This window comes from Carassius gibelio, chromosome B5 (genome assembly GCF_023724105.1).
Source record: "Carassius gibelio isolate Cgi1373 ecotype wild population from Czech Republic chromosome B5, carGib1.2-hapl.c, whole genome shotgun sequence".
In the NCBI taxonomy this organism is placed as follows: domain Eukaryota; kingdom Metazoa; phylum Chordata; class Actinopteri; order Cypriniformes; family Cyprinidae; genus Carassius; species Carassius gibelio.
Window position 1 is genome coordinate 16672734 of NC_068400.1, and position 14576 is coordinate 16687309.

General features: G+C 35.6%; 1 protein-coding gene across 1 annotated transcript in view; it reads left to right on the forward strand.

Moving 5' to 3' along the window:
- The window catches only part of LOC127957904 (astrotactin-2-like), a 489389-nt gene that overhangs the window by 346298 nt on the left and 128515 nt on the right, over positions 1–14576 (forward strand). The window contains exon 11 of the mRNA XM_052556604.1: positions 2215–2365. Coding sequence (XP_052412564.1) covers positions 2215–2365 — 151 coding nt within the window. The remainder of the gene's footprint in view (positions 1–2214; positions 2366–14576) is intronic.

The window sequence follows — 14576 nt, forward strand, 5'->3', positions numbered from 1 at the left end:
TTTAACTATTAACTACGACTTTTGCCTACATAAACTTCTAATTTTATGTTTATTAATAGTACGATATTTGTTAAGTTAAGATATGGGGTAACATTAGAGGGATCTAAAAAAAATTCAGAATAATGCATTAATATGTGTTTTGCCAATATGTTAATAATAGGCATGCTAATAAACAAGTAGTTAATAGTAATAATATTTGCATAGTTAATGGTACATGTTTTCATGTTAATAGTATGTTTTCACCTTTTGTAGTTAGACATGAGCCAATCAGTTGTCCTCAGTGTGAAAATACAGATCTTAAAATCATAGAGTCAATGTTGGAAAGGGTTCAAATTTGCATATGATGGAAAATCAAAGAATGTGCAGGAGCTGGAGAATTTTTCTTAAAAACAGCAGACAATTGAACTGCTCAGGACAAACTGCTTGTTCTGAAAGTTCAATATCTTTTATTATTATTTTCTTGTTCTCTCTTTTTTCAAAATATTACAATAGATCACCACAGATGTTTGCCTGGTGTCATGGCAACAGCAAAGCACACAATATTTATGTGACCTTGTGCTTTCAGCTCCATCCTCGCTGGAAAAATAATGATGGATAGTGACAAATTTTATGTTTGTCTCTGCCACAAAACAGACACCTGTTACAATTATGTCCTGCTCTCAGAGTAAATGTTGTTGTGCAGAGGACAGAGAAGGACATTAGGGGTGTCAGCTGAAGGTGCTACTCATTTTGTCATCATGCGGAAGTCATTATTTTTGAACTGCATGTTCTACATGATCTAATTTGTATGTATAGGTAAACTGCAAATGTATACATCCTACTTTTTCAATGTCTGAAAACACATTCATATATCAATTAATGTGTCACAGTAACTGATATATATAAAATATTGTAATTCAGCATGCCAAGCTGCTTTGAAAAGATGTGAAAAGCGCTTTACAAATAACCTTGATTCATATGTGCAATATTAATATATGGACAGTTTCTGCAATGGAAATACGTTTACATCTGTACACCGCCCACATTCCCAAAAGTGTTTCTTGAGCAGCAAAATAAGCATATTAAAAATATTTTTGAAGGATCATGTGACACTGAAGATTGGCGTAATCATGCATAAAAATATATATTCAAATAGAAAACAGCTGTTTTAATTTGTAATAATATTTCACTTTTATTTTGATCAAACAAATGCAGCCTTGGTAAGCAGAAGACAGTTTTCAATAGGGGCCGTTTCATCATTAGGGCAATAGGGCAATGCAACACCCAAGTGTGAAAGGGAGAGATTTAGTTTTTCACATTCAACTTCAACTGTGACCATTCTAGACTGTTTGTTCTGCATCTGGATATTGGTTCCTTGGAGTACCACCCCTTTTTGGGAAATTTCACTTTGGCTTAGCATTGGCCAGACTGTTCTCATAGACTTCCATGCAAACATTTAATTATTCTCTTTTTTTTTTTTTTTTTTTTTTTTTTTTTTAATGTAAGCGCTGCAATGCAATCTCTATGAGTTCCAGGAGGGATATCACTAATATGCTTTCGTAATCATCTGTTTTGTTTAGTAATTCTGAAAGGATCTGTTATTAAGGTGGTATAGTGGCATTTCCGTGGAGTCCTGTTTGGTACAGTATGGCATCTTGACTGGTCATTTATATATTTATAGGAAAACAAATGTCAGATGTATTTATTTATTTTTCTTCTCACAGTTTTTTATGTTGCACTGTATAAATAAATTGTGAATTATATATATATATATATATATATATATAGATAGATATATATATATATATATATATATATATATATATATATATCTATATATATATATATATATATATATATATATATATAGATATATATATAGATATATATATATATAGATATATAAAAAAACATTTATTTTGAAAAAAGCTTGAAGAAATTATTTTGTGGGAATCCTCTTCAATCCTTGGTAAAACAACAACAACAACAAAAATGATTTGTTTAAAATGATTCCATTGTTAAAACTTTTCCTTTTGTTATACCGTGATAAATTATACCAGGATGTATGCTAAAAGTGTTGGATGTGGCACCTTACCAAGAAAATTGTCCACCAGCTGCCACTGCTTTTCAAAGGCATAAAAAAAAAAAAAACTTAATATCAAATGTTTTTGAACATTACCTATTTTGTTTGGTAATGATATCTAATTGTATTTCTCTCCTGTGTTTTTCTTTTAGGGAAGAGGCCATCATGTCCACATATTTTGAGACAGTAGACGATCTGCTCGCATCATTTGGTCCAGTGAGGGATTGCTCTAAAGACAACGGCGGGTGCCGGAAAAACTTTAAGTGTGTTTCAGACAGAAGGATGGACTCGACTGGCTGCATGGTGAGTAGCCATGATCACATGTCATCTTAGGCCCTGTCCACACAGAGACGTGTTTCACTGTATATGCATACAATTTGTATCATATAAGCATTTTGTCCACATGGATCCAGTGTTTTGGGAGAGAGAAACTGATATATAAAAAAAAAAAAATCTGAAAACGTTGCCTTTGCATTTTCAAGTCCAAGTCTTTTTCTCCACTTTTAGTTTATCCCTGTGGCAGAATTACAGCACCATGAACTGGTCTGGCATGCATACTACATTGTTTTGATGTTTTGTGTAGACGCAGATCTAAAAAGATTGGATAGGGAAAGCTCTGGCTTCATGTGGATGTAGCCTAAAATTGGCCTGTTTGATGGCTTACTGAGCTCAAACTATCTGAAACATGGCACAAGTGAAGACTGTTGAGTCATACTGGCATCCTGCACTGAGACTATCAAGCTTCTATTCCAGGAGAACAACATTCTGGCAAACACATCTCATTACAGGCAGATAAGTTTGCCCGTGTTACATGTGCAGATTAAAAGGAAGGGAATGAAAGCAAGGAAATATGGTTAATGGCTTTTTTTTGGGATGAGATGTGTTCATAAAGCAAGGAAATTGATGAGCTCACAGCACTCTGAGCTGATGGATTAATCAATCATACACAGCACGATGGGCCTTGATCACTCACACATTTATTAGGAATAAAAGTCTGACACTGATCATGCATTCTGATCAGCTGCAGTGCTTGAAAAGAATGGTTCACCCCAAAATGAAAACGCTCTTATCTTTCATTAACGCTCCAGTCGTTACAAAGTCATTTCTTCTGGGGAATATAAAAGGTCAAATTTTGAAGAATGTCCTAATCACTCTTTTCTTTTGTAATGAAATATAAGGCTGTCAAGTGACAGATTTGGCATTAAAATGATTGGTTTTTATGTCATCATAGATGTCAAAATGAAGAAAAAAAGAATAAAAAAAAGATTTGTGAAAAATAAACTTGAAAGTAGTGAAAATGAAGTGTGCTAATTTTATTGAATGTACACTTGTAGTGTACTTTAAATCTCATAAGTATATACAAAAAAACAACAATTGTACTCGCAGATGATGAAAACAGATAGGACAAACATCGAAACTCTTTGGTCATTTTTAAACGTGAAGCTACTGGTCTTAAAGGATTCAATGATGTATGCTAAGCTATGCTAAAAATGCTATCGCCAGACCCGGAGATCTGCTGAATGAATTAGAAAATGGTAAAACTAAATGTATTAACTCTGTTTTAAAATGGCATTTTAGAATAAAAATGATGTTCATCTACACTGGCATTCTCACTACATTTCAGAAACGATCTCCGTCCACACAACATAACTGAAAACACATGTCACATGACCATTCATGCAGATACAACCATAGATTTGTATACGCACTGTATATTAACTATTATTTAGTTGTTGATGCATCTACGTGCTTATAGTGGTCACATGGGTAAACTGCATACATATCTATGGGTACAACAATAAGCATGATGTTATTTTTTACACGGTCATCAAGGATACGCAGAGCGGATTTCGGCAGCCACGCCATCGTTTTCAAAAGTCTCTGTTTTGCTCTGTTTACATTGGAATGCAACCTCTGAGCTTTCAAACTAAAGTCAGGTCTGCAGTGTTTTCAGAAGTCCGTGTTTACATGTAAATGCATTCAAAAACATTCAGGTGATTCTGACAAAAATGACAGGTAATCTACAATAAGATGTATCTCCATGGTTAGACAGTCGCTGAAACCATGTGCCTCATCTCAGTTCGTCCTGACCTGAAATAACCTGACATACAGGGCTTCAGGAAAGAAGCTTTCCTGATGACAGGAGGTCCTTGTTCATATAGACTTCCATCATGTACTGTTGGAGTCAGGTGAAAGATAATGGCAAGGATGTGACAAGTCCAAGGTGATTCGGTATGGCCTGTTTGAGCAACTCAGGGTGATGGTAGGTGACAGCTGCTGATCTTTCCAGCAGAGCAGCTCACCTGCTCTATGCTGGTCCTGGAGCAGGAGGCAGAAGGAAACTAGACTGTGATGAATGAGGCTTTCCATGATGGATCTGTAAAAGTGAAGCAGGATGATGGAACGTTTTCTGTTGCTTCAGAAAGAGCTTTATGTGTCTGGCTTTCCAGATCATGGCAGTGATGTTGTACTCTTGTGTGAGGTTATGATGTTTTTGGATGATTTATTTCCAGGAGGAGGGGTGATGTTGGCTCTTCTACAGTCTATCCTCAACAAATTCTTGACAGAACCCCAGCCGGTCATCAATTTTAGTGGTCCATCTATAGCATCGCCACTGGTGGTTTACAGTCATTAGTCTACAGTAGCTACCTTTACATTTGTCTGTGAATTTGACTGTCTTCTCAAGTTTTGTTTAGAATACATACAGTATGCACATGTTAACAGTGAAATCAGATTGTATTGACAATTTATTAAATTAGTGCATGTAAACATAACTAGTGAGGTACAGAGTTAGGGACAGAAAACAGTTTTGAGGGGCACCAATGTTTGTGATCTTGGTTTGCTTCTTCCTGAACAATTTGCACTATGTCCATTAGGAAATGAAATTGGCAGATGGAAGAGAGAGTCAGTTTATGATGGAGAAGGTACTTTACTGTTACAGATGTTGGAGCTGTAATTGTGTCTTCAGAACTTGGACTGAAAGAGAGTACTAGAAGTGGACTTTCTTGTTTCCAGTTGGTATTGTGTTTTTGGTGATCAGCTCAGACATGGTCAGCCGAGACACTTTGGTATGCATATTTTCTGCTTCCCGTGACCTCTTGTAATTAGATCGCATAGAGACCCCAAAAGACCCCACATCCTACTAATGTTATTAATTTCAGATCATGTGTATAAATTTGCTCTTATCAAAGAAACTGGAGAATAATTCCTTGAACGTTTGCCATTCTATTTCTATCATTCATTGTTGGCTTTTAGCAAACCTTTTATTATTTAGAACAAACGAATAGCAAATATTACCACCATCTTCTATCTGTGTTTCTGTAAAGTACACATAAGTAATGTAAAGGAGGGCTGTAAGCTGAGCAGATGCTGTTTTAAGTTGCATTTAGTCTAAGACCAAATTTATTAAACAGGGCAAATAAGCATGATAGTGCAATTCCAAAAAAGCGCAGATGAGAGTAGAAAGTTCAGAATTTGAATGTTTCTACAGTTGTTTTGTCTAGGAAAGGACGCTGCTTTTGTTTATTTTTTTCACCATCATCTGTGATGGATTTTGATTTCGGGTGGCCATTATAGATTAGTGGCATGACATCATTTGTAATCTTGCCAAGCACTGAATGGGGTCTGTCTTATAAAAACACTGCATGTCTTAAAACAATCAGCGACACACTTTTAGGGCATTTGCAGCGATCGCTGCCTTATCCTTTTTAAGTGTTCACTTCACCTCTATTACTGAGAGTGTGGCGAAATGGCAGAGGAAGGAAAAGCTCTTTAAACTTCCTCATGACACCAATGCTGAAGAGGGTGAAACACAGGGAGACTCCATCAGGAGTGGTATAGTGACCTCTGCCCAAGTCAAGTGATGCAGAAATGAATCCACTTCAGCCACCAGCTGCAAGGAAATTGTACAGCTTTTTAGAGTGTCAAGCTTGAGATCGTAGTGATATACTTAAAACACGTAAAAAAATGTGAGTGCAGTTTTATTTAACTATCGCAAATCAATGTGTTTGCATCTGCATCTTTACATAAATTGCTTTAAAGGTATTTAGCATAATGTTAAAATCACTACTAGCTAGATAAAGCCAATGTTTGTCTTTAAGTAATTTAACACACACATTTCCAGTGAATGTAAGAACCTCATAATGACAATTCTTAAATGTGCTATATACTGTAGTAATTTGAAGAAACTAGTAGATGTATCCGAAAGGCTAAATGTTATATTCATAAAAAGGGAGCGTTATTATGGTTTATGTGCTTGCATTTTGGCCAGAAACAACCATTTTGAAGTTAAAAATGTCTTGATGGATTTGTTTCTTACAAACACACAGCTTTCTCTTCTTTGGATGTTAATTGATGGACTTGAGGATGTGGATTACTTGTGGATTATTGTGATGTTTTTATCAGCTGTTTTGGACTCTCATTCAGACGGCACCAATTCACTGTAGAAGATGATCCATTGGTGGGCAAATGATTGAATGCTACATTTCTTCACATCTGTTTCTGGGAAGAAGCAAACTCATCTGCATCTTGGATGATTGGCATCATTTACTCACCCTCACGTTGTATCTAACCCATATCAATGGTGGTTTTTAAAGTACATTATTTAGATAATTACATTGCTCAGAGACCAAATCTGAAAGACATGCAAAGAACAGTGGCCTGACATTGAGCAAGTGAGCAATTGTATTTTGAACCAATAGTCGGATTGTTGTAAGAAGTTATGATGGCATGTCAAAACAAGTGTTTAAATACATCATATATTAATATAGAAATGCAATATGCATAAAAGCTGTTGAGTTCCATCCTCTGGAGCAAAGCGGGTGGTAAATGATGATGATTCATGCTCCTCACCTCATGTTTGATAATCCACTTCAGCATTTCTCCTGGAGTGGGCGGTCAGACACAGATGAGAGCTGACTCTATAACAACGGCTAGCATTCACAGGCAGTTTGTTTGGGGAAGCTTTATTAAACCTTCTGTGTAGCTACTGGCATATTTTTCGACATTTTTCAACAAGTGCAAACTGCTCCGACAACATAATTTGAATGGCGAAATGCATTATTTATTTTGGAAGGAAAGTTTTCAGCAAGGACCTCTCGGAATGAAATATACATGAAGAACAACTAATAAGATTGTCCGAGTTTATTCCATGCTGAGTTTTGAAGGCCGAGTTGTTGCCAGTGGGTGATCTTATTAAAATGTTCTACTAGGAAAGTGCCCACTCTCCAGTTGCCAGCATTTTTTCCCCTTCCAATTCATTTATTGTTTCTTTCTTCGTATCTCTGTGATTAAAGTTACATTTTCAGCATATTTTAAATTATGCATTGCATTGTGTTGTGTTTTAGGGTTGAAGGAAATCCTTTTTTATAAATTTTGTTTTGCCATTAAAAATGTTTCTACAGATTTTTTATTACAGTGTGTAGACAGGAAAATACTTGTGAATGAATGCTAAGTTTCATTCAGCCTAAGGTGAAATATGTTTGTTGTTGTTGTTGTTTGGACCTCCGGGCTTTTTATGCCTTTTTCCATATATTAAAAGAAAATATATGTTTTTCATAAAATCCCTCTGTAAACCATTAAGACAGCACATTTATTCACACGCAGGGGCCTTTTTCTTCCATATGTTGGTTGTTTAGTTTTTGAAGGCATGTATTCTTTGATCTATCTTTATCTCTACTGCAAATGAAACAGCTTGTGTGTCCATCATTTGAATATCCTCCCTGGAGTTCAAGCCAGGTGTGTCCAAACCATTATACTGTGGTGATGGCTCCCTCCTGTGCCATTAGCATAGAGAGAGAAGATGCTTCCAAACGTTTGAAGGACAAAAAAAGAAAAAAAAAAAGAAAAATGTGAACGCTGGAGAATGATAAGGTGACGTGATGGACGACACAGAGAAACAGCCGAATTATGAACAGAGCAGAAGGAGTGGACATGGAGGAAAAGGGAGATGAAGAGTGAAACCAGATGAAAAGCTAGAAGAAAGGATGCTGAATGAGTGCAGATAATAATGAGACGAGAAAGAGTAGCACACATGTGAAATCATTATTCTGAAGGACTTTTTTACAGGTCTGCAGGCTGTGATTTTTTTACAGACTTTTTGTAGATCTTAAAAAAAGGTTCGCTTGCCAAGTGTCAAATGAGAGTAAAAATTGCCTTTGGCAATTGATTGGAGTGGCTTGCCACTTGGCCAGAAACTTTATAAGGAAAGGCAACATAATGCATGGTTTAGGTGATGTTACTGATGCCGATCAAGATAATTCAACTATCTACAGGAGAGAAAAAAAAAACTGTCATAGTTGGCACATCCTTTATGACGATTATTATTTTTGCATCTTGTCATGCTTGATAGCGAGTACATATAGTCTACTGTAATGCTAGCTAAATAATGAAAAAATAAAAATGAATGAAACGTGGTGGTACAGTATCTCTCACATCAAAATCCACCCACATATTTGATTGTTTTGGAAAAATTGACCACCAATTATTTTGCTTTCAGCGCATTTAATGCCTTGGAACACAAAATAAAATGATTCATTCATCTGAGTGCTCTTAAAGTAGACTTAATCAAAGACAGACCCTTGTACTTTTCTCTTGATTGGCAGCAATCCTGCACTAGATCACAAATGTGTTCTGTTTTCCTGTTTTGGCACCATCAGATAAGGTAAAGTTGAGATCTGAATGCCTGGAACAAAGAAACTGCCATGTCTGCTGCGTATTAAACCACTGAAAGGAAGTCTAAACTCACAGCAGCGTTCACAATCGGAAGAGCTGTGCACAATATGAGATATTCCACAAAAGACTGCCTTTTCAATTTCCGCTCCTTTAATAGTTTAATGAATGCAAGAACCACAATATTATGCACAGCAGATATCATCTCCTATCTGAGACGAGAAGCCAATGGGACAAAATAACAAAACAGCCTTTAGAGTCATTTTCATTCCCGCAATATTTTGCTGTCTCGTTGTGAGGTTTTTCAAATTCATTTACCTTTAACGTTTTCAGAAACGTGTCAATTGAGCTTTTAGTCTTTTGATTGGCATTGAAGAGGATTCTTCTTTATTTTTATATCAAGTCACCATTTAGTAGTTTGTGAAGCTGCATTAAGGAGCAGCAGTGCATGCACTATGAAACGGACACATTTTGCATCATTTGATGTTTGTGCAACTCTTGAAAAACTCCAGCCGCCATTGACCCACAGGTCAAACATCACTCTAAAACAGCTTTATTAGGTCACGCATGTAATTCTGACGCTTAATAATGAGGGACACGCATTCATTAAGCTGAAGGCAGCTGCTTAATTGCACAGTGTCTGATTAAAAACCTGGAGGTGATTAGATTGACTAATGAGAGTAAACACAGAGGTGGCAGATTGGGCCACAGAGGTTTCTGCGCTCCCTCATTTCTCTCATCTCTGTTGTCTGTTCTGATGGAGATCACATCCACGTGTCTTTTACAGGAGGCCATTGAATGTTGTATACTGCACATTAGGAATGTGCTGTTATTCTTTAGAAATTTTTTATGGGTTCTCTTAATCACTGTATTGATTGCACTCTGTGAATGACTCATCGATTAGAATAATAAAGTGTTTCCAGCAGACTCTCTGTTTTTGTTGCTCTGTGAAACCATAGGTTTCTGTGGACAAGTGAATGTTCTTATTTAATTGCTACTTTATATATTTTTTTCTTAATTTTCATGTTGTTTTGTTTTCTATATACCCAGTACAGTATATATACATATACATATATAGAATGCATTGTCAAACACTGTACTTAATTAGTTCATTACCTCCATTTACAACTGCTGTATTAGTTAGCAGCCATTGCACTTCAGCAGTGTGCAAAGAATGATCTACCTTGCGATTAAGTATGAACTGTAAAATCTTACATAGTGTAAAGAACATTCTGTGAAAAATATAACCTTGGCTAAGATTCTCCCATTTTCAGTGATTTATGAGAAAATATATAAATAGATATAGAAAATATATAAAAAGTCTATTTATTATAATACGCACGTTCAAAAAGCAGTAAAACGAATGGGGGGACCACAATAATTCACTGAATTGAATTGTCTAACTTGTATAGCTTAATCAGTAACATTTCCATATACAATATAAGTAGAAAATCTCATTCTGGGTATTATGCAACATACAGAGTAAATCTAGGACTACACACACACACACACAAATATAAAAAATGTCTTCATAGATTGTGTTTTTTTTTTTTTTTTTTTTACAAATTAACATTTTAATATTTTAAGTATTTTTGAGTATTATTCTTAGTGTGTTTTTAAAGCTACAAACATTGTTCAGTCAAGAGCAGTGAGTGATTCCCATATTTATTTGATTGTTTGATTAATACATAAAAAAAATGATTTACAATATAAATAATCAAAAAAGTTCTGTATGTACTTCAGAAGCACTTCAAAACTTCAAAATGTTTCACTTGATGATACATTTAGTCAGGAATTATAGTTTGGAAAAAGTCTAACTAGTAAAATGTTTACACATTTTGTGAAACCTAATACAAGTATATATATATATATATATATATATATATATATATATATATATATATACATATTAGTGGTTTAACGGTTCACAAAATTCACGGTTCACAAAATACACTGATGTCATGGTTCGATTCGGTACGTTTTAGATACAGCAAAATGTAAAAACATCTCAACTTTTCAGAATGCCACAAGCGCACCGCCGGTCATGTGACAAGAACTAACCAATCAGCTTCGTCCTTTCCCTTAACAACGTTGAAAGCTCAGTCAAGATGAGGGAACAGCTGATCATAGTTGTATATGGATTGCAATTTTGAAATAAATTTAGTAGCAGAGCTACTGCAAGCGATTTTTAGAGCGAAATTTCCACATCTCATGGAGAGAGCATGTCATTGTTGCTTAGCAAAGGCAGACGCCTCATGAGCGCTTCTGCCCGAGCGCTTTGGAAAGGAGGAGAAAGCGGCGCGACTAGCGTTTTCCACGCGTTTTTAGGCGCGATATGTGAACGGCCCCTAAGGTGCTCACTCACTCAGTATGCGATGAAGGCTCGTGCAAAATGTCTAATGCATTTAACAGACCAGAAATAGAAGATCCTCCAATAACCAACAGGTCTGGTATTTGAGTGCACTTTGGATTCCCTGTAAGCTATAATGGTGATGACAGAATGAATGGTAAATAGTAAGGTCTCATATCCGCGGCTATAATGTAAATGTAACATAAATGAAGCGTACCAATCGCTGCGGTGATGTCTTTTGTCCTGTTTGAATCAGTTGGAAATGTCTGCCTAAATGCTGCAGGGATAGTTAGTTGCGTGTATGTTTCTCCTTTTTTTCGTCTTTTCCCAGATACTGACACAATAAAGTGATGTCGACGTAAATGAGTTGACATGTTTCAAGTATTCCCGCTGGTGTTTTTTTTTTTTATTTTTTTTTTTTTTTTTTTGTAGGGTGTACCCTATTGTCATGTAGCAGATGCAACATACCGTTGTTGTTTTTTTATCCACCACTCTCTTGCCATCACCATTATAGCTTAAAGGGAATCCAAAGTGCACCCAAACACCAGACCTGTTGGTTATTGGAGGATCAACTATTTCCGGTCTGTTAAACGCATTGGCCATTTTGCAACGAGCCTTCAAACGCGTACTGAGTGAGCGAGCGCCTGACTGAGTAGCCTAACATAAACTTATAAGTTGGTGTTTTTTTCTTCTTCGGGGGTGTCAGGGCATTGCCTGTTACGTCGTTTGGGTTATTGGGCTACCTTGTTGAACGCATATCATTATATTTCTCTTCTTTTTTTTCAAATATAATTAATTAGTCCAACGAACCGTTCGGTATACATAATGCGTAATGCGTATTCAAGCCGCGCACTTCATTAGAAACATAAGAATCTGAATAATATAGGGGTGTGGTCACATTAGAAGATAATGAAGAAAGACGTGAAAGACTGGACATTGCTTTGTTTTAATATGGATTATTTTATCACAGAATGTTTGTTTTCGGTAGCATTTGTTTAGTTTGTTTAGTAGACATGTCAAGCTTTCTGTGGATATATCGCTCATGTCTCTTTGTTGAGTATTCACTGAGTTACAGTTCATTTTAATGACGCTTGTCTAAATGAAGATCAGCGCAGACAAAAGCTGCAGATAGCACACCTTGTTTGTTATCTTTATTTTCTAAATGCACAAAGTTTTGTTGTCATTATGTCTGTATACAAAAAAGTAGACCCTTTACAGATTCGATTGATGTATTGCTCTTATCTGTATGATCAAAACTGAAAGTGTAATTTAAGTTATTTTCGGGGTTATAAGGAGAAAGTGCCTCAAAACGTGTACACGCGTGAATTGACTCCAGAGGGTTAAAGTTTAACTTTTTTAATTATTTTGTGCAAAATAATGAAATGTATATTATCAATAAAATCATTATTTTCAGATTTTTTTATACTATAAATTCATATTTGAATACTTTATCTCGAATGCCTTGATATGATGTACTGTATCATTTACAGCTATAAACACAAGTTTATTTTCCTAATTGTTATGGCTATAACTACTTTGACACTTTTTATATCAAAATTAAATGATGCAACTATTGCTGGGTTTTCACAGGCGGTTTACATATAGCTGAAAGCAGTACTGCATGTACTTGTTACATAATGTTGACCATATTAATAAACCTCCGTGAAGTTAATAATATCTTTACATTTTAGGTTTTTAAACTTTACACTTTAGGTTTTTCTTTCTCTCGTGTAGCATTTCAAGATTATACATGGTGATGGTAACACTGCCTGACTACAATTGTCATTTCAGTTGTTGATTAGATAATATGCGTGTTTGCTGCATACATCCACATATTCATATGAAAACTGTGCAGTCATAAATGCTAAGCTCAAAGTGTCACGTCTGCATAATCTCACCATTAACAGATGGACGCCTCATATGTTATCTTTGCGCACATTCCCAGCTCCCGCGGGATAGACATGTGATACATATGTAATGAATGTGAAGCTTGTCTAATGCTGATGTTGACTGTCAACTTATTCCAGTATCTCTTTCACTGGTTATCTATCTGCATCAGCATCCTTTATCACCAAAACACTCTCTCAAACGGAGATTCTTCAGCATAATAGATCAGGGAGCCCCAGAGCAAAGAGTAAACACATCAAGATTTGCATCAAACACAAACTGCTTATAAAGAAATAGAGTGTAGCCTGTGACAGCCTGTGCATCCACACACATTCACAGTCAACTATAACTTACAGTCTTTTAAGGCCTGATTCACTTAAAGCGAAATCAAAGAACGAACTTGTGTGACGTCATTTAGAACAAAATCAGGGATAAACAAGGATTGTTTAGAAGTTTGAAACAGCTTATCAAAGTGAAGTTACTAGATAAACTGCTGGTAAACTCCTTCGATCTACCATGGGTCTGTGGCAACTACATAATATTAATATGTCATATATGATGTGGAAATATTCTCACATTCATTTATTCTGTTCAGTCTGTCAAAGTCAGACACAAGTAAAAACGTGAACCCACTGAAGGGCTGCTTTACAGAAGAAATTTTATTTGGAATTCCATTTGAAAGCAACACACAATGATTTGTTTTTGTATTTAATACTCTAAAACCATTTGTTTCAGAACATTATATTATATAATGCTATACATAAAAAAAAGTGACGTGACTTGACTGGTGTCAATGCCATTGCTCTCCCGTGTTTTGCTTTGTACACAACAAACCCAGAGAAACATTTCTACACATGAAACGTGAATGTAAATAAGCACACGTTTTTGACAGCAGACGATTTGTATATGATATTCATGCGTTTTGGATGATTTTTATAAGAATAAAGGAGGTTTACATGAGAAATGCTAAGCAGGTATAGTGAGCAGCTTAATCTAAAATGCAGCAAATAATATAAATCTGCTTCATTTTAGGATTGAAATCCACATTTGATCGAAATCAGAAACTATTAAAATACTCTCAGAGGTGGTTTACAGGGAGATTTTAGTAAAAGCTTAGTATTAATCTCAAGCACAAAAACATCAACATCAACAATCCCAAAGACTTGCACAGGAGAGACCTGAGCCACATCAATGGCCATGAAAACACAAATGACAATCAAATTTAAATGGTAGTGAATCTTCTAAATTATCATTTTGTGTGTGGATGGAATATTCTGCCATCACACTTCTGCCTTTGATTTTTGATCAGTGTAATATTTCAGTGACCAAAACCTCATGATGTTCTGTGATGCTGACTAAACCACTGATGACAGAGCTATTGTGTTTTGTTTGTTTATTTATTTATTATTATTTTTTAATGTTGCCATGTCCACATATTATAAGCAATGTTTATCAAGCGTCTTTGGGCTTGTTGTTTGCACTTGGCTCATAAAACTATCCAGTTTATGGAGATAATAGAGTAGCCAGATGCAAGTATGTGGATTATTTCCAAGATAATATGTCTGGATATGAGTTTATTATAGGCTTGTTCTTATTTACCAATGTAAT